The 19,745-nt window shown below is 44.2% G+C and overlaps 3 protein-coding genes across 8 annotated transcripts; 1 reads left to right on the forward strand and 2 right to left on the reverse strand.

Moving 5' to 3' along the window:
• The first annotated feature begins 31 nt into the window (after positions 1-31).
• Positions 32-3,034, forward strand: mtif3 (mitochondrial translational initiation factor 3). 2 transcript variants are annotated; one of them, XM_028983269.1, is made up of 5 exons: positions 32-346; positions 609-691; positions 793-1,262; positions 1,671-1,822; positions 2,337-3,034. In XM_028983269.1, the coding sequence occupies exons 3-5, from the start codon at positions 794-796 to the stop codon at positions 2,544-2,546; spliced, it is 831 nt and encodes a 276-aa protein (XP_028839102.1). In that variant the 5' UTR covers positions 32-346; positions 609-691; position 793; the 3' UTR covers positions 2,547-3,034. The 2 variants fall into 2 exon arrangements, with proteins under 2 accessions (XP_028839102.1, XP_028839101.1); XM_028983268.1 differs by lacking the exon at positions 609-691 and having other exon boundaries at positions 36-346; positions 2,337-3,033.
• gtf3aa (general transcription factor IIIAa) lies at positions 2,556-5,037 on the reverse strand. The gene is made up of 9 exons (XM_028983261.1): positions 4,843-5,037; positions 4,581-4,681; positions 4,409-4,505; positions 4,086-4,174; positions 3,936-4,009; positions 3,783-3,863; positions 3,454-3,683; positions 2,931-2,981; positions 2,556-2,814 (listed from the first exon to the last, which is right to left on the reverse strand). The coding sequence occupies exons 1-9, from the start codon at positions 4,945-4,947 to the stop codon at positions 2,581-2,583; spliced, it is 1,062 nt and encodes a 353-aa protein (XP_028839094.1). The 5' UTR covers positions 4,948-5,037; the 3' UTR covers positions 2,556-2,580.
• A 6,415-nt stretch (positions 5,038-11,452) lies between these two features.
• Positions 11,453-19,307, reverse strand: wasf3a (WASP family member 3a). Of its 5 annotated transcripts, none has more exons than XM_028983252.1 (10): positions 19,181-19,267; positions 18,027-18,490; positions 17,709-17,875; positions 16,834-16,968; positions 15,805-15,958; positions 14,201-14,318; positions 13,770-13,951; positions 13,414-13,683; positions 12,859-13,187; positions 11,453-12,571 (listed from the first exon to the last, which is right to left on the reverse strand). In XM_028983252.1, the coding sequence occupies exons 3-10, from the start codon at positions 17,839-17,841 to the stop codon at positions 12,414-12,416; spliced, it is 1,479 nt and encodes a 492-aa protein (XP_028839085.1). In that variant the 5' UTR covers positions 17,842-17,875; positions 18,027-18,490; positions 19,181-19,267; the 3' UTR covers positions 11,453-12,413. The 5 variants fall into 5 exon arrangements, with proteins under 5 accessions (XP_028839085.1, XP_028839089.1, XP_028839088.1 ...); XM_028983256.1 differs by having other exon boundaries at positions 18,446-18,490; positions 19,181-19,232; XM_028983255.1 differs by lacking the exon at positions 18,027-18,490 and having other exon boundaries at positions 19,181-19,307.
• Positions 19,308-19,745: the final 438 nt, after the last annotated feature.

A 19,745-nucleotide genomic window follows, 5' to 3' on the forward strand; every position in this document is an offset into this window, starting at 1 on the left:
TGCCTATGTGCAGCCTATGCGAATGTAAAAGTTCCCATTTATCGTAAAAGTTTACATCTATCATAAACGAGGTGCATGAATTCAAGTGGTAATTTACTCAAGCAGAATAACAATCCGCTGGATCCCACGATCCCCGAAGAACTACTTCAATCGTGCAAGGCGAACTACACGCAGGGCCTACGTCATCACGCTGCGACCGCGACGCTTACGAACAAGGACCCCACGGGTCCGACCGCATGCCTGCAAAGTCGATGTAATTGCCATCCACCTTAAGTAATGTCCTTTTGCCACAAAAGCAAAACCATTAATAATATTAACCCTGGACTTGCCTCGCCCAAGTGACAAGGTGAATACAACACGTGCAGCCCTACTGTCGAACCGCTGTTAAAATGGTGGTGGATGTGTTTTTATGTCTGTTTAAAGTACTATTGGCGTCCAATAGCAGGTAATCATTTAGTTGATTTGCTAAACCTGGAGCCAGCCTAGTAAACTATATGCGCGTCGAGGTATGTTATGTCATATAACAGCTATTGTTGTCGTGGATGTCGCCATTAATGCTGCCAGTTGGGTGAAGTGTATGCTTTCGATACTAAACGATATGTTGCCAGAATTGTCTACAGCATAAAGAACGCCTTCCCCCTCGAATCACACTGTTGCTCGTTGGCTGGTGTTAGGGAAAGATTTCAGACAAGTGAGCTGGTAGATTATTTAATTGTGCAAGTTTTGATGCATGTGAAGGTGAATAGTGTTCTTTATAATCATGTGCCGTCTGTATCCCTTTATGAACCCCAGAATGTCGCTGTCCTGCCTGCGCCTGGTGCTTCTCCGCACCGTGACGACTACAGGAGGGTCTCACCTGAGACCCTCAGCCGTCTACTCCACCACATGTTCAGTCACAATTCCTGCATGGACCTGTCTGGGGATCTCTGCTGGAAGACTCGCCTTCTGTTCAAATGTCAGTGGAGAGAACGAAGGAGAGCAGAGTGTTGAGAGGAAGAAGAAGAAGCAGGACCCACGGGCACGGATCACCATTGGAAGTGTTGGTCGTAAGATCCATCACAGACATATCTTGGTGCTGGGTGAGGCAGGGGAAAACATGGGTACAATGCATCGTGCAGATGTACTGAGACTGATGGATGAGAAAGGTCTGAAGCTTGTATCTGTGAACGAGAATTCCGATCCACCCGTCTTCCGGCTGATGAGCGGGAAGCAGATTCATGAAGAGCAGATGAAGCTGCGAGAGAAGCAGAAAGCTAAGACAGGTACAATGTGCATTCAGCAGTAGAGGCATCTTTGTGAAACATTGTGTTGTTGGTTGGGGTTTTGGGTTTCAGGTTTATGTCTCAACCTCACTTTCAGAATTCATGAATATATGAATCAGGAAACTTCCTGCACAAGAACAATATAAAATAATATTAAATAAAATCTGTAAAATTACTAATCACAGTAACAGTATTGCACATAGATGACTGTTGCACATCATAGCAAATAAGTATTTTACACCATAATAGTTTTAACCCATAATTAATTAATAAATATACAGCGGGCAGGAATGGTTTTTCTGTGGATGCCACTCGTAGATGCCCATAAATGAAGGTGTGTGTTATATAAAACATCCTTCTCATATTTTAAACTGTAACAGTTCTTTTACAATCACTTCCTATGAACAGGCCCTGTGCAGGTGAAAGAGCTGTCATTATCCACTGACATCAATGTACACGATCTGGAAACCAAGATGCGGCAGGTACACATCTGGTTGGAGAAGAAGCACCACGTGAAGGTTACTCTGAAGTCCAGAGATCCCAGTAACCCTCAGCAACTGGTGAGCCCACTCCCATCACATCATTTTTTACCTTCTCCTGAGGCTAATCACTCACACACAACCGCTTAGTCCTGCTCAGTGACACGGCTGCCAGATCCCATCCTGGGACTCCCACCAGCCCACTGCAGGGTGCACACATCTACAGACCGTTCAGACAATTCACACTTAATTTTGTCCTTTGTCCCTGCTTGCTGGATCATGTTGTACAATGTGTAACCAATAAGACTCCACATTACAACACCCAACCTGTTATCACGGTTTGGTGTGGTTAGTTTTAAAATGGACAGTTCATTTTTGTCCCTGCCCAGTATATACATTCAAATTGAGCATGTCGGCCTCTTCTACAACCCCCAATATTTTGTATATATAACCAGCTCCACCTTCTGTTACCATTTATTTTATTTCATCGGTTGTGTTAGCAGTTGCTATATATAATGTGGACCGCTGTCTGGATATATAAAAGAGGGGGAAAAAAATAACCTGAACATTGGACTGACAAATGTTTTGTCAACAGGACACGGTCCTTGAGCAGATGGTGGGCCGGGTGTCCTTGCCCCTTGCCTACGTGACTCGACCCAAGGTGGTGCACGAGGGCAAAGCCCTGTGCACTCTCCGGCCAGCCTCTGCAAAAGAACTGCAGCAGCAGGGGGAATCCGTCGCAAATCCTAAACCCACAAAACCCTCTGCAAAGAACATAGAGAACACGGATCCCCAGACTCAATAAAATTGCTTGAGCAGTTCGTTTGTGGGTTTAATATTCATTTACAAAGTGCTGACGAGGAGAAACATTTTCCTTGTTGCAGGACAGTTTTTTTTTCTTCGTGGATACACGTTGGTGCCTCGGTCAGACAGGTCTCTTGTAGAATCGATGCCAGCTGGACTGGTTCTGTTGGACTGGGAAGACTGGATACTTGCGGCTGTGACGACGGGGTTTTCTTGGACATATACCCACTGAGGCGGGATGCCAGGGATCGCTTCGGACGTGGTCTGGGCTGCGGACATACGCAACATAAAAACTGTTGAGCATATGATGCATACAGGTACTAACAAAGCAAATGTGACATGTACTTTCCAGATGGTCTCTTCTTTCTGAAAAATATATTCTTACCTGCTTCCTTCTCTGTGGATCATGAACTACAGAGTGTCGCTCCAAACTTTGCTGTGAATAGTTTAAAAATAAGACATCCCAATAATTAAGATTTAATAAAGTCTGACATTGTTTGACATTCCAATTCAGCATTATTAACTGGGTGTGGAATCACACCCAGTTTCCACATGCAGTACCAGTCAGAGGCTTTTACAACTAATTTGTTCTTCTTTTTTTAAACAATTAATCTGAAGAATCAGCTATGAAGTTAATGCAGTAAGCAACATTTTACACAAAGCAATTAACTTTTGATGTGATGGCAGCATCTAACACTCTTGGCTTCTCTCAATCACCTTTAGTTAGACAATAGGGATGGTTTTCCAATAACCCTAATTTTTCTTTGTTCATTTTAATTAGTCTCAAGAAGATGATAGTAGTTATGAACAGCAGTTTTTCCTCCTGTTCATAAATAACATTCTTCAAAATAGCATGCTGATAGTGTCATTTTCTAGATTGAATCTAATTAATGAGATTTGCCAAGTACCTTCATTGCAAAGGTTTTCCCACAGCCAGGATGCGGACAGGTGAATGGACGCAGCTCCTCGTGAAAGGACAGGATGTGGCTCTGCAGGCCGAAGGTGGTGCTGTATGAGCGTTGGCACCCGTCACGTGGGCACTGGAACACCACACGCTCTTCCATGTGAACTTTCTTGTGCTGCTCCAGAGACCATGTGTCCCGAAATTGTTTTCCACACTGCTCACACCGCACAAGGACTGCAGGAACACGCAGATTGAAACCAGGGGCATATGGTCAGAGGTCAGACACATACAGCACATAAAATAAAAAAATAAGCACCGCATGCTTTAACGTACCTCTGTGTATTTGTCTGTGATTTGTTAATTCAGTCCAGTTTTTACCTATGAAAGTGCAGCCTTCCGCACTGCAAGGGTAGCCTGTGACAAACAAATTTTATTCCATACACACAATATGGTCTGAAAAAGTAAGGTGCGGAATGAAGACCATACCTCTGTGGACTTTCTCATGCCGCCTTAGTTTACTGGGAAGTGTGAATCGCAAACTGCACCCTTCAAAGGTGCACCTGTGCAGACCAACGTCTCTTAGTGCAATTCCGTACAGGAGCATCTCATGCACACAGGACAGACGCCGATACTTACTGGAAGGGGGGCAACTTGGTGTGTTCGTACTCGTGAGATTTCAGCAGGTTGTTTTTCCTGAACACCTTGCCACAACCGTCAAATGTGCACTGGAGGAGAGAATACAGCCAAAACATGCACAACTTTCCAGTCATTAGCTTTACTCAGGACACTGGAGAGCATGCAAACCACACACATTGAAATGTTAAATATTTAACAATTTCCACCCAAGAAGGCGCTATGCTTGCCCAATACATAACCAGGAGCAACAGCTTATCCTGTTCCAACAAAATGATGTTTTTCCCCCCCGCAGCCGAACACAGATCATTATACTGAACACTCACAGCATACTGCTTCTCTGCCCGCCTGTGTTTGCGCGACACGTGCTTCTTCATGTTGTGGTTCGTGCTGAACGCCTGCTCGCATCCTTCTTCGGTGCAGCTGCAGAAAAGACAGACGGTGTCGGTCAGTCGATCACTACACCGTCCCGACCGAAGAGAAGAGGCGGGCTCTCACTGGAAGGGCCTCTCGCCGCTGTGGCTGAGGTCGTGGCGCTGCAGGTGATACTTGGTGGTGAAGGTCTTATCACAGCCGTCGTGCTCGCAACAGAAGGGTCTCTGCGATCGACATTTCATTTAAAAAATAATTTATGATCTGCTCCCTCAGTCTCGATTATTTCACATAATTATACAAAGGACAGGTGGGATTTGGGATCAGGATGAATGTTACTGCAGGATTGACTGTCCAGGATGAACCTGCTAGCCTAGCCGACACTCACCACGCCGGTGTGTTTGCACAAATGCGCCTCGAGTTTCCACGACTTGTCGTACGACGCACTACACTCCGGGAAAGAGCAAATGAAGGTTCCGCTAATTTTCCCCATGGTTTCAGCTCGGGTTAACCAACAAAGTATATCTAATTGGAAGAGGAGTACACCCTCGTGCTTCCACTAGGACGCCATTTTTGCGTCAGACGCGGGTTGTACCACTTTGGATCTGTAGGGGGATCGAATAATACAGCAAAACATGAAGGTCAAACAGTTATTTTATGAATTAAAATAATAAGTAATTCTACAAGCAGACATATGTTGTTGCACACACAAAGACAATAATCAAGAAATAGAGGAAACGACCTACGATGTAATATTGTTTGCGTTTCCAAATTTTCCAAACTTGAACGCCGAACACACTTAAATGTCGAGACCAAAATGTAAATGTTATTTGAAGGTGTTATATGAGATTTTTTTCTCACAAATCAACATGTCGTTGTGTTTAATTCATGTTTAATACCTTACACATATTGCCATGCACACATTTGCAAAACGTTTTGTGTCGCAATGCCCGGATATTTACACATTTGTATGGAACTCGTGCACAAACATCAAAGTTAAGTCACAGTAATACGAATGCAAAAACGGGAAACGCACATGTAGTGGCTGCATAGCGTTTTCCTTTGGGCCGATAGAGCGGGTATGAAGAACACGACTAAAGACTGCCCCCATGCGATGAGATTTATTAATTAATACTTCACATTGTCACTGCAAATACTCCACGGTGCAGTTGGTTTTATTTGTTCACAAATCTCAAAATTAATGTTGCATTCACATGATTTATTATGAATCAAATGCGAATAGGATCATATGTCTGGTCAGTCACATTTAAACTGTAAACCAGATGCAGTTTTTGGACAGATATGGCTACATTTCTGGATGGAGCTGAAGGGCGCTTTGTCCTTGGCATGAATCGAACGGGCACTCTCTTACACCCCAGCACACGGTCACAGGCTTTTCTTTTGTATACAATCGTTGTCGGCTCACCATTGCATGCACCGGAAATGCACTCCAAATGTCTTCTTAAAGACATAGACAACACTGTGATGAATCTGCATGTTAAATTTCACATATATTATTTATTGTTTAGCAAATTCATAAAATTTCTACCATTTAATTACAGTGGACTTATAGTCCGTCTGTTTGTAAGCATGTTCCATCCAAAATTCCCCTGTTGCTGAGCTGAACTAACCCTTGCCCATGCACACTAAAGGTGAGATCAGAACAGGTCCCACTCGCATGAGAGCCGTTGTTTCATTCAGCTGTGAAAGTAACGCATCAGCTGATCATTAACATATATATTAACGGTTGACTCAAATCACGCAGGCACAACTGCAACCACAGGCTGCATATAACATGATCTCATGCATGCACTGAATAGGAGATGTGTTATTTTTCCAGTGTTCTAGCATGTGAATAATTTTTTGAAGGTGTTGCAGAGTGATGTTGTGGTTTTTGGACAGACAGCTGTAGATGGAAACCCTGCCGCCCCCCTCCCACGTACCCCCTGCTCAGCCGCACTCCTATCTCAGTGTCTCGCACACAGACAGCACACGCTGGGCTGCCACAAAATCTTAATTAAGGTCTTTAATCCTCCATGCCGTCGGCTGGCCAAGTCTGTGAGCTCACGTGAAACGCAGCATGGGAGGGGAGCTGGGCAGGGGAGCCGGGGAGGTCTGTCTGTACTGTATGGGAATTTTTACAGTGAGAGGAAAAGAGAAGGGCTATTCTGTGTCAAAAGCATAGCTGGTTATTATGCTGGGATGTAAAAGGAAAGTGTCTAAGAGCAAATACTGACGGATCACAGAACTTAGAACATAGAGATCATTCACTTTCATATAAATTCTAGTTTCCCTCTGTAGCCAGAAAAATAGTTATCAAAAAGATTTGGAGTGAAAATCAGTTCTATTGGTAACTAAACTGCATATATCTATGTACAGTACAGGCCAAACGTTTGGACACCTTCTCATTCAATGTGTTTTCTTTATTTTCATGACCATTTACATTGGTAGATTCTCACTGAAGGCATCAAAACTATGAATGAACTTAACAAAAAGTGGAGACCTGGCCTCCACAGTCACCGGACCTGAACCCAGTCCAGATGGTTTGGGGAGAGCTGGACCACAGAGTGAAGGTAAAGGGGCCAACAAGTGCTAAACACCTCTGGGAACTCCTTCAAGACTGTTGGGAAACGTTTTCAGGTGACGACCTCTTGAAGCTCATCGAGAGAATGCCAAGAGTGTACAAAGCAGTAATCAGAGCAAAGCTCTATTTAGAAGAAACTAGAATATAAAACATGTTTTCAGTTATTTCACCTTCTTTTGTTAAGTACATAACTCCACATGTTCATTCATAGTTTTAATGCCTTCAGTGAGAATCTACCAACGTAAATGGTCATGAAAATAAAGAAAACATGTTGAATGAGGTGTGTCCAAACTTGGCCTGTACTGTATTTCCATACCATTTTGTTATTGATTTTTGTCCTGCCTGTGGTGATGATACCTCCTAATCAGGAGACTTAGGTATTTCATACATTTGTGTAGGTCTTTCATATGTTTGTGTTGGATTTCTTCTACATCAGACCATATAAATTCACTCAAATACTGCTTTCTCCCGGACCATCTTTTATTTGTGTGTGTTTTACATCACATTTCATGTTGTATTAAACCCTCCGTCAGTTGCACTGACTGCAAGTTCAATGGCTTGAATTCATGAGTGACCCAGGTCAGAAATTTAGCATAATACGTGTTAAGCAGTCATGGCCTTGTCAGCATGAGGACGATCCTTATTTTTTGCTTCTACGGTGGGTATTCAAAGCTGTCATTCGTCCTGGGACAAAAGCAAGTAAATTAGGAAGCAAGTGATTCTGACTGAATTCAGAAATGGGCCATGGTGCAGACCTGTCATCAGCGAAATGGGGGATTGTGAGCTTATCTGCTCGAATCTGAGCCACTGATGGGGTTAAATAGACATTTGATGGACTGTGACTGGTTTTAGATACCCTGAAAAGGCATGAAAGGAAGCGTTTCATTTCAAGTTAACTGGTGGACAGGTTAAAATCATTGTGGGTGTCACAATCCCTAAACTTCAGACCAGTAGTGCAGTAGTGCTTTCATACTCACAAAGCTAAACAAGCCAAAGCACCAACCCCGTCTCACCCTGAATGTGATTTTATTTGACTCTAAGGCGAAGCCACAGGAATCAGTCAATGGACTTCAGACTTCAAACTATGCGTGGTGTATGTGTGCCCTGTAGGAGTTATGGGATACTGTGTGGACCCACGTTGCTTTAAATCCACGAAATTCTTTTCAGGGATTCAGTGAAGCACTATTGAAAAATGCCCAGCATGGATGAAACACCTGACCACGCCCCGCCCGTACCACTTTGCCTTGTCTCGTGTCACCTTGCCTTCCCAGAGTGAAGAAGCTTCACCCGCAGCAGACCAAGCCAGCTCCTGGTGCCCCCCTATCTTCTAACCCACCATCAGAGCCCACTGCCCCACCCTATCCACTCTGACAAAGGTGCCAGTGATGGGGAGTCAGGCCTGGGAAGGGCAGAGCCCCTTTTCCCTCCACGAGGACCACAGGAGCTGGGCTAATCACATTAGTGCCCCAGGAGAGGGATGGGAAGTAGACAGTGGCGTGAAAGCCGGGGGAGCACTGGCACGACTAATCCAGTTAGGTCTCGGGAAAAAAAGGGGGACGCCAGCACTTCTGCGTGGCTGAGAAAAAAAACCCACTTTCCCAGGAGTGAGTTCACCTGTATGATAACACAGACGAGTTGGCCTTTTTGGTTCCTTATTAAAACGAGACAATCGCACTTGGCACGTACCGCTGGGTTTTGTGTTTTCCTTTTTCTTAACTCCTCCGTTTGTTTCCTTCTTGGTTGTAAGCGTGTGACAAATGACAGACTGTAACAGACGGAGGTGTCCCTCTTTCATGCCAGGGTATATTGTATTGTGTTGTGTGTGTGTCTAATACAGGGCAGGGTGGCTTCTGTGTTTGTGTCTGGGCGTGCATTGTGCGAGGGGGCAGCGAGCGCTGTTTGTAACACAGAGCTTACTTTATTTTCCGATTGTAAGCGCACCCGAGTTCAACCTTAATGCAAACCTTAGCAGACACGATGAGAATGGGATGCGCTGTCTAAAAACATACCCTGCTGGGTAAGCCGGCAGATGGCTTCAGAGACGGACGCTTCAGGAGCTCCCGGTCGTCCGAGGGAGAGGAGGGGTGCAGAGGAAGAGGGGGGGGGGGGGTGCAGTGGGAAGATGCTGAAGACCGGGTAGACATGGCCCACCTTCTCCCTGGCAATGGTGGGAAAACGGGCCGTCAGTCTGCATCCGTCAAGTCGTTCTCTCCTTCTCCCTGGACGTCACTCTTGTGTGCGGAGGGATTAAGTGCAGTGGTAAACCGGCGATTTAACGATCTGAGCGTGGCTGCATTGACAAACAAGCCTGGGCGGAGGGACTGTCGGCGGCACCCTGTGCTCTGGGAATCATGTGTGCATGTGTGTATGGAAAGAGGGGCGTCTTTTGATGCAACAGCTCTTGATGTCTCACTCTCCCCTTCTCTCTCTCTCTCTTTTAATTCCACAGAAAACACTTTTCAACTCCCTTTGGAACAACAGGAGTGGAGTGTGAGAAAGAGGCGCGGCAGACAGACCAACAGGTGCACGTACACTAAAACAAAAGTGCAGCTTCCGCTCCTCGGATTCTCATTTTTCGCTGTGTGAAAACCGCTTCCACCCCGTCTCAGTAGCGCACTGCTGCTCAATCACATTATAAATCTATTATACATCAGATCACCTCGCCGCTAGGATCCCTCTGTGGAGGACTTAGCCTGGCTCCAGTCCAGCCACAGGCAACAATCCCTTTAACTTTCTTAAAACTCATACTCTTTATGATATATGCTTTGTATATGGGGGCTCGGCTAAAAGGAATTACAGGCTTTTGTTTGGAATCACAGCGGCGCCATAGAAGAAAATGACACGGATGCTACATTCAATCTAAAAACTAGTGCGTTAAATGTAACACAGTGAGAGCGCGTGAAAGAATACGAGGAACAGATGAGAGCACAGTGCTGGTATGTGGGCAGATCGTCCGGGCCTCCTTGGACACCAGTCTCCAGAAATATTCTTAACATGTCATCCTTAACAAACACCCCCCCTGCCACCCCACCCCAAAAAAAGCCTTATTAGATCTAGAGATATGCTTGTGTATTTGTGTGAAAGTGGATTTCTTTGCATCTGAATCTTCAATGGCCGCTGTTCCCTTGAATTTACTTGAGCTGAAAAAGCAGTTAACATCTCCCATTCATTGCCATGACAATGGGCCTGACGTTGGGTTTCAGTCATTAAAAGGTTATAATCCCCGGCTATTGTGTTAACACAAGGGTCTGCCATAGGATCCTAACTTGCTGGAATGTCAGCTTCTCTCTCGGGCTCCGGAGACGGGGCTTCTTCTGGCCCACATCAGGTAGAAAGCCTGGTGTCCGGCTAGGTCAGGCTCCTTTGTCGTGGATTTGTTCAGAAACAAATGAATGGATGTCGTCATATATGTGGCCTAACCATTCATGTTAGACATGTAAGATTCTTGGAGAGCATAATTTATCTATCAATCAACTGAAATGGAAAACTTTAGGTTCTAATAATGCATTATGTTTTAATAAAGTAATATTTAGTGTTAGGCTTTAATGCTTCTAACAAAAAAAGGAGATGCGATCAAATAAATGGGTGATTTCTTATTGCCTGATGAATGTAAAAATAAGCACTGTCTAAACTGCCATGGACTGGCTTTGGGCTGTCTCCTCCATTGTCTGAAACCGATTCTTCCATTCGTCTGACAAGCCACTTCTGAGGTCTGGCCCTCCAGTAGAAATGGCGTGGTGCTTCATTGTATGGGAAGTACAAACACAGACTCTTTGCAGTCACATTCAAACATCCACTCATTCTGTCTCAGACCAGATGCCCTTTAACTGCATTTCCTCTTCAACTCACTTCAGGCCCGAACATTTTAACCCTCCGTCTGAGGGCTTTTTCACCTGCTCTGCAAACTGCTTTGCCGTGGCTCTAAAGCACTTGACTTGTTTATTTTCTTCCGAGAACTTAGCCAAATAATCTCCATTGTCTTTGTAGCACTATATCTGGAGCACAAAGGCCGTACAGAGCACCACTCAGACAAATTAGCAATCTGCATTTTTACAAGCCGATTTGCTGGACAAGGTATTAAGTTTAGACCACACTCTGGTGGACATTCTTCAAAATACAAAGCAGTCACCTCTGGAAAGCATGCAGACGGCTGTTGAAATCATGTGTTATATTAAATGTTTGGTGATTATCATGATTTATTTTATATTTAAAATGTATTCCATCGGGATTAATCGGATGTTTTCATATGAGGAAACCGAAAAGGCCAAAGAAGAACATGCTGGTCACCAGCAACATCAACTTCACTAGTCCTTTCTGGAATAGACGGGGGAATAATGACAGCTTTGTGGAACTGATCAAGAGTTGAAACCAGATCCAGTTCTCATGGGACATTAAGAATGCATGAATTATTTCCTATTGTCATTACTATAAAGCATTTATTTATGTACATTTGTGGACTGTGTGAAACATCATATGTATAACTTTCCTGTATGTATTTTATATTAATGCAGCTCTACTCTAGATGCCCAGTACATAGCGGCTGCAAGGTCATACCGCCACCTAGTGGCTCTAATCCCAATGCTGTCATTGTCACTCTTCTTGCATTTTTCTTGCCAAATTACCAATTTACAATCACCACATCTGAATTAATCTCATTTACTGCATTATCTGTAGTGATTAGGGATGTAATTAGATCATTTCTGCATAAATGCAAGCATATAAATGTATCACATTACAAGGACTGAAATCAAACATTGTGATCAATAGTGAAGAAAAGATTTGTCCAAATATTTATCCCTTCATGAGTGAACCCTGATCACAGATTCCCAATGAATGTACCATTGGGAAATGTAAGTATATCAGTGTCTTAAAACCAAATTTCCAGAGAGACAGGGTGACTAGCCCAAGGACTCGAAACCAATTTGGTTACACACATACACACTTACAGTCTTGTGTTTCTCTTACAGTCTTGTGTTCTCTGTACAAAATACATGGATTTTTTTTTCAGATGAAAAATATTAAGCTCTATTATCAAAATGAACTTTGGGATCCGGAAAACTGGAGCTTGGAAAAGTAGGTTGCACCTGATCGGAAAGCTGACTGGCCTTGGTTTAGGGCCAAGAAGACTAAACCGCATATGCTCAAATTGGTAGAAACCATTATTTCACAGAATCAGACATGTTTATTGGTTTATCTAGAATTTCCTATTCAGACCATTTTTGCAACTATGATACGAAGGGAGCCAGAGTGCCCAGACACCATCCTGGATCTAAAACAGCATATTCTGGTGGGCAGGTTTTTCTTATATGCCAGAGCATTCTATAGTAATGTTTGTCTCAGAAATGTTACTTTGTGATGACACTGACTGGCCAGAGTCAGTCAGACCACTCATTGTCTTCAAGCTCAGAGTCTTCCTCCGAGTCGGTGTACTCCACCGCAATACGGCGTGACAGGATGGTAGCCACATCGTAGCCCACTGGCTGCCGCTTTGCCTGCTGTTCTTGCTGCTCCTGCACCTTCTTCAGCTGAATGCCTGGTTCAGGTGATACACAAACACAGGTAAAAATTTGAAATGGCTGCATACTTAAAAATTTGAAATTTGAAATCTTTTTTTTCTAAAATGGATTGAAGCTGTGTTGTCACCTCAACATTCAATGCTACTCAAAAATTTGGGGACAATATGTCCGTTTATATGTCCGTTTATTGAGGTTTAATCAATAAGCATTTCAAGTGACAGATTTGCATTAGTGAACATAGAATTCCATCGGAACCCAAGACCAATTGTTGCTGATAATTCATCAAGTGACCTCATTATCTCACCCATGCGTATGGCTGACAGCAGGTCGCTTCGTGCACTTGTATTGGGCTGAGAGTCCGGCCTCCTCACATCCCCCAGGATGGAAGAGTGGGGGAGTACAGGTGGCACAGGGGGTGCAGGTGGAGGTCCTGGTGGTGGTGGTGGGGTCAAAATAGGTCCTGTTGGAGGCATAGGGGGTAGTGGGTACACTGTGGCACCAGGGAGAGGTCCAATGTGATGGACAGGCGGTCCAAGACCACCCAGTGGTGTGGCAAAAGCTGTCTGTGCAGACGGAATGACTGGGCTGGGTGGAAGAGGAGAAGGACCTGAGCTGGCATAGTACTCCATAATACTGAGGGAGAGAGAGAACAAGAGGGGTCCATAAGTGCATGTTCAGCATGTTCAAATATTACTGATGTGCATTTAAGCAGCTTATATTAATGCATAAGATTATTTTCTGCATGCTTGTGGCCATAAAATAGTATATACATATTATATGTTGTACATATTAATGCAATCTTTTTAATGAAACAGCCTACTATATATGATTGTTATTCCTGACATGAAAATGTTTGTACCCATAATCAGCAGGTGGCAGGACGATTGCTCCATTCACACCACCATTGGGTGGGAGTTGAGGAGGGCGAGGTTGCGCCCGGCCAAGTGTACCCACTCGGTACCCCATGCTCATAGTCACGCTTCCCCCAATGCTGTGGTACTCATGCTCCAATTCTCCAGTTGGCACAGAGGCATGCGCGTCACCTGCGAGGGCATGAGGCTGGCCATGATTGGATATGACGTGAGCACGGCCCCCTGGGAAGGGGAAGTCTGCGTCTGGGCCATGAGGTCTGAGGATTATTGTCAAAAAGACAGGAAATAACATGTAACACCATTAAAATGTAATTAAACCCACTTTAAGGGTTACAGTGCTGACCTGGGCTCTGGAGACAGTGACCCTTCAGATGATGCCCCCCGGTGGAGACAGTGTGCATGGCGGTGATCAGGACGCAACTCTTTGTCGAAAGCCAGCATATTCCACTCCTGTCTGCGGTTCCGAGCCTTTCGCACCTTTTTTATCTCCCTTGGCAATGTTCCATCTACACAACGCTTCTGTTCCTGAGAAAGAGATCAGTTGACATGAAAACTGGATTAAACTGGCAAAACATGCTCACCTACATTTAACCTACAAGTATCAGTACAACAGATCATAGAGCATCATCTTTATTATTTGGTATCTACAGTTTATTCATGCAGTAATCAAGCAGAAAGAGAACTGGTGTCTGAAGCTTTTAACAAAAAAAAAATGCCGGTTTTCCACAATGTGTGAAAAGAAGCATTCAAGAAGTGGGAGAAGATTATTCTTACCCTCTGCCTCCTCTTCTCTTTCCTCTTATCCTCTGTATCCTGCAGCATTTTCTCCTTCCATAGGTCAAAGAAGTATGAGGGGTCAGTGTAGAACTTCATCCCATCCGAGTGGTCGTCCCTGTATCCAGCAAAAAGTCCTCTTTATGTATTCCACTGATGTCACACTACCCATAAAGTCATCTTCTACATCCAGATGCAGATGATGAAATGTTTAATGAATATTTGTGGGCAAAAACTGTCCCTATAAGCACAATTTTGAGACAATGATGAATAATTATCCTGGGCATGCTGGCATCCATCCTGCTACAAAGCATAGTATGTAGTTATACACTGATCAGCATTATGATCACTCTAATATTAAGATGTTTGCACTTTTGCACCAATACAACTAGGACACATTAAGGCATAAACTCCACTAGACCTCTGAGGGAATGCTGTGGTATCTGTAACATCTGTATGTTACAAGGTTTTGCAAACAAGGTCTTGGATGGATTGAGAGAATTTGGAGAATACAGCTTTTTTTTCTCATTTTGCACTGATGCCCAAAGCATCACACTGCATGCACCATCATCACTAAGCGACGGCAAGAATGTTTTCAGCAATTTGAACAAGACTAGCTCTTCTCTTTAAATTGCACCACATGTACATGTCCACCCATTACTCTGCTGTTGCAAATGTTTTGGAGATTTCTATATGTCAAAGTCATTTAATTTACAAGAAATTGTATTTCAACCCGAAGACCCTTAATCCTGAGTGTCTCCAGTAACTACTGATTGTAAGTCATGTACTAGTCATGTATTAGTACTGATGATTTCACACAGTAATGCTCAATACCTTGGGTATTATACCAGCTTATCCACAAATATGAATGTTGAAACAAACCCATACCCAAATGTTAATTTCTCCAATGACATCTGTTCACCAGCTCCTGGTGTTGTTGCTAAGCAACATCATTTAGGCATTAAATGTACCTATTTCATTATGACCGTAAACAGTGTAATAACATAAAAAATATTTAACAGAGATGCAAAAGACACAATAGCCAAAAAACAATTGCGATTCTGTGACATTTATGAAAGGTTAAAAAAATACAATTATGCAAATAGTTATTCAGTCCAGGCCTCATGCTTTCTGACCTTGTCACGGATGCTGTTGCACCATTTACCATTCATGGCATTTGGCAAGACCAGGAAATAGACTAGACCGGCATCAGAGTCTGACATAATTATCCGGTGGCCATCTTGCAGGCTGCAAGACTTTTTCATTGACTGCCATTTATCCAAGTCGATTGAATGTTTCCCGACCATGTCTTCTGCATTGCCCTTGTCTCTACCGTATTATGAAAAAGTTGACTACCCACTTTGCCTATGACCATTCTCTTGTCTCGCCCTCTGATGATCCAGTCCTACTCACAACAAACCCATGCCGTACAACCACGTTCCAGGATGCCACGATAACCCCGGTCTCCTCTCTTCAACCGTGTTCTATGGCCCCCACAGAGGAGCCACTCCCCATCTCCCGCCCATGCCCTGCCAGCTACACTCTTCCTGCTGCCACAGCTCACCCCCCCAGCGATGTCCACATGTGCACCCGCCATGACAGACCTGTAAGCAGACAGGATGCTGAGGGGTGGTGGTTTGTCACTGTTGTTGTACTTCTCTGCCACTGGGTGTGGCATGCTGGCCCTGGACACCACCTGCTGGTCCTGCACAGTCCCACTCCTGAAGGCCTTACGCATATTGATGTCCTGAAGAGAGACTGGTGGACAGAGAGGAGATTGAGAGAGTACTTAAAAATGGGGGAGTCTGAGTTAACTTCCCTGAAGTTAAATTATTCTCCTGAAACATTCACACCTAGAACTACAATTGCACTTGTGTCAGCTTTAATACTGGATCTGGAAACTGTAAAACCTTGATTATAAAACATGCCAAATTTTTATTAAATCATATATTTTATACCACAACGGACCATCATGGTTACATGGGGCATGATGGGGAAGTGGTGGCCTAGAGGCTAACGAAGCGAAGCAGCTAAGGAAGTCAAATCGCGAAGCACCAAGGTGCCACTTGAACAAGGTGTCCCCACACACTGATCCCAGAGTGCCTTTCATGGCTGCCCACTGCTTACTAAGGGTGATAAGTGACTTAAGGATAAATGCAAAGATCACATATCATTGTGTCCACCGTGAGCTGTGCTTGCTGTGCATTACAATGACTTTCACAACAGAAGTTGTGTTAATTGTAAAGTACTGGTGTATGCAGATTACATTTACATTTATTATCATGTTATTAGATGCCCTTATCCAGAGCAACTTACAGTAGTTACAGGGACAGTCCTCCTGGAGACACTCAGGGTTATGTGTCTTGCTCAGGGACACGATGGTAGTAAGTGGGGTTTGAACCTGTGACTTTGTGGCCTTTTGGTTCGTATGTGACTGCGTTACCTACTAGGTTCTTGGGATAATCTTTAATTAAATCGCAAAAATTTGTTGAAGGTGTCTTAAGTCACTCCTGCACACACACACTTTGCAGATAAGATTGTCTACCCTAAAGGTCAAAGGGCATGATATGGGAGTAATCACATATATATAAGCCAATTATCCCATTCAAAGAAAATTTCATCAAAGAACTTACCTTCCTCCACACTAGAGTCCAGCTGTGTGACTTTAACAGCGAGACGGTCAATGCGGTCCTGGAGCGAGTTGGCCCGCACGTAGAATGTGTTGGCCTCATTGAACAGCTCCCCAAAGATGTCTTCTGCATGTTTGCCTGAGAGAAGGAAGGGCGCAAGAAGAACTGAAAGTGCTGAGGTCGCCTGGCAGGCAAAAGCAAACGATAGGGGATCTATCAGCCCCTCCTGTCTTTCTCCCTCACTTTCTCCATCAGCCTCAGAGACACTAAGCCCTGCGTAAGCTCTAATCCCCAGTGACAAAAACACACACACACACACACACACACACACACACACACACCAGCACAAGCACACTAGTGCTGGACTCTGTGGGCCAGATGTCTGAGAATTTTTCTCTGACCAATACTAATCTCTCCTTTTTTAAAAAAAAACTCTCCCACACACTCACCCAGTTACTCACAAACACACAAATGTGGGAGTCTGTAGAGCCAGATGTCTGAGAGTTTGCGTCTGCCGGCGGCCCTTCCATAATCTCTCTCTCTCTCTCTCTCTCACTAACTCACTCACTCACATCCATTCACCATTCACCACATCTGTCAATCCCACAATGCTCTCAGGCCAAATCCATTTTTCTAAGGTGAATGACATGCCCACATCAGCCGATCGGGCAATCTGCGCTGAAGAAAGGCGCCGGGCATCAGCTGCGGTGGCCCCATTCCTAACAGGAAAGCCACCCAGCTTTGTGAAAGTGCACAGTATAGATTTTTAAGATGAACCGACGCGCATGCAGGACGTACATGACAGTGTGCGGACAAATTTCTACCAAGAAATCTTCTCTTTTTAAGAAATGTCCTGTGTGTGCACGAGGGTGTCTTACTCAGGCTGCTGAGCTGGCGGATGATGGCAGAGAGTGTGTTGTTGGTTACACACTCCAGCTCACTGCCAATCCCCTGTGGTAAGGGCCCGTGGCAGAGGTGGCGCGGCTCAATGTTCCTCTTCACCAGTGGCATGGCTTCTGCTGCTCACGCAACCTCAGCCACACTCCTGAAGGAAGATGGAGAGACCGCTGCTGCTGAGAATGGTCCTTTCGCTCCACTTTTGCACTCACAACCTGGAGCCTGCTGGTCCTCTCAGGGGCATGAATACTAGCTCTGTCGAGGCTGGAAGTGGGGAAACTAGGTCACTTAATACTTACAACCGCAAAACGTTTTTCATGTGATGCTTCAGAGTGCTGCTGGGACTTTTTCAGGACTTTTTTTTACTCTAACGGTGCAGAGGTCCAAGTTCCACAGTCAAGCCAAGTACTGACTAGCTGCTCCCCGCTACAGATTTTCAGCATTAGTGCATACAAGAACCAATCTACTGGTCCCAGTATAACTTTAGACAGTGGAAAAAGGATATCTCAGCTTATAGGACTATAAGTGATTTAGAGGAGCAGATTGTATTCAGCATTAAACTGAATTCAGTTTGGCTCCTGTCCTCAGAAACAGTCCAAATGATGGTAGTTCTTCATGGATCCCTGTGCAATAAGACTGATGATGCTTTCGCAGAGAGCATTATATAAACATCTTCTCTTCTCAGGATATTTAGTTAAAACCAGTTCTACATGCTCACTGTGACAGTATTTACTGGTGGTGCAGAACCACGGAAATCAGACACCTGAGAAACCAAACAGAGAAAGGCAAGTTGAGAAGGCAAAGTGAAAACTAATTATTTTGTGGATTATGCTTTCAGCCATTTGCATCAATGTTAGTGTCCAGTTTCATCCCTGATCAGGTCGCAGTGCAGTATAGAGACAGTCGGAGGTGGAATGGCATCCAGTGCAGTGCAAAGATTTTAGTCAGTAGAGAAACTAATTAAACTCAAAGTGCCAATCCTGTTGATATGTCGAGATGTGATAGAAGAACTGTGGGTTTGTCTCTCCCAACTAATGAATGATCTCTTATATGCAAAAGTCTACAGATGGAGAACAATATTGTATTTCTGCTCCGAGAACGATATTGTAACAAGACAAACAATCTCATCATTTCATGGAAATAAGGTCATTGTGTCTATCTCACGTATATCTCGCAATTAAAACGCTACCATAGGCTCAGGCTGGGCTGTCAGACATTGTAGGTACACAGTGTGGTATGTAGGACCCCACTTCAATTCGATCAAGGTTTAAAACGTGAGTGCGACGCAGCCGCGTTCAGCCGCTAAGCCCATCAAGTTCATTACAGCTGACTGGTGGAATGTGACCCGCGACTTAAAGCCGCGCTACAACAAAAAAAAAAAAAAATCAATTCACACTCTGGTCATAAAAGTGGGCTGAAATAAAACGAAGTTGATGAAATAAGAGGCGCTTACCAACGCGTGAGGAGAGGCGTGCGGCGCCCGGCACTTTCTGCAGGCGGGATACAGTAATGCGCGCAACGTCGCAGGTTTAATTAGCGGATTAAGCGGCTCCAGCCAATCACAGCGCTCGCTCGGAGTGCGTGGAGCGCCTGGAGTCGGGGGACCCGGGGGGGAATCTGCGTTCACGGGACGGAATTAAATCGTTCACGATGGGTTGCCAGGTTAAGGGGAATTCACGTTGAATTGGGCCGCACAAGAAAGCTTTTCGCATTTGAAAAAAATAAAACATCAGGAGTATATTTTTTGGAAGGGGACGTACTTTAAAGTCGACAATTTGTCAAAATATTCTAATGGTCAACTTAATAAAAAATAAAAAAAACCAAATTGCAGATTTATTTATCTTATAATGATTAATATGAAGAACCTCAGGTTGTAACTTAAAAATATGAGAGTATCGTCAATATATTGAGCTATCAGCTCGTTTGAAATTTTATACCGAAGTGCCATAGCTGGAACTTTTTACAAAGAACTGGCAACACTACAATCAGAATGGGATTACTGACACATTCAACTCATC

The sequence above is a fragment of the Denticeps clupeoides genome, chromosome 6 (assembly GCF_900700375.1).
Source record: "Denticeps clupeoides chromosome 6, fDenClu1.1, whole genome shotgun sequence".
Taxonomy (NCBI): Eukaryota; Metazoa; Chordata; class Actinopteri; order Clupeiformes; family Denticipitidae; genus Denticeps; species Denticeps clupeoides.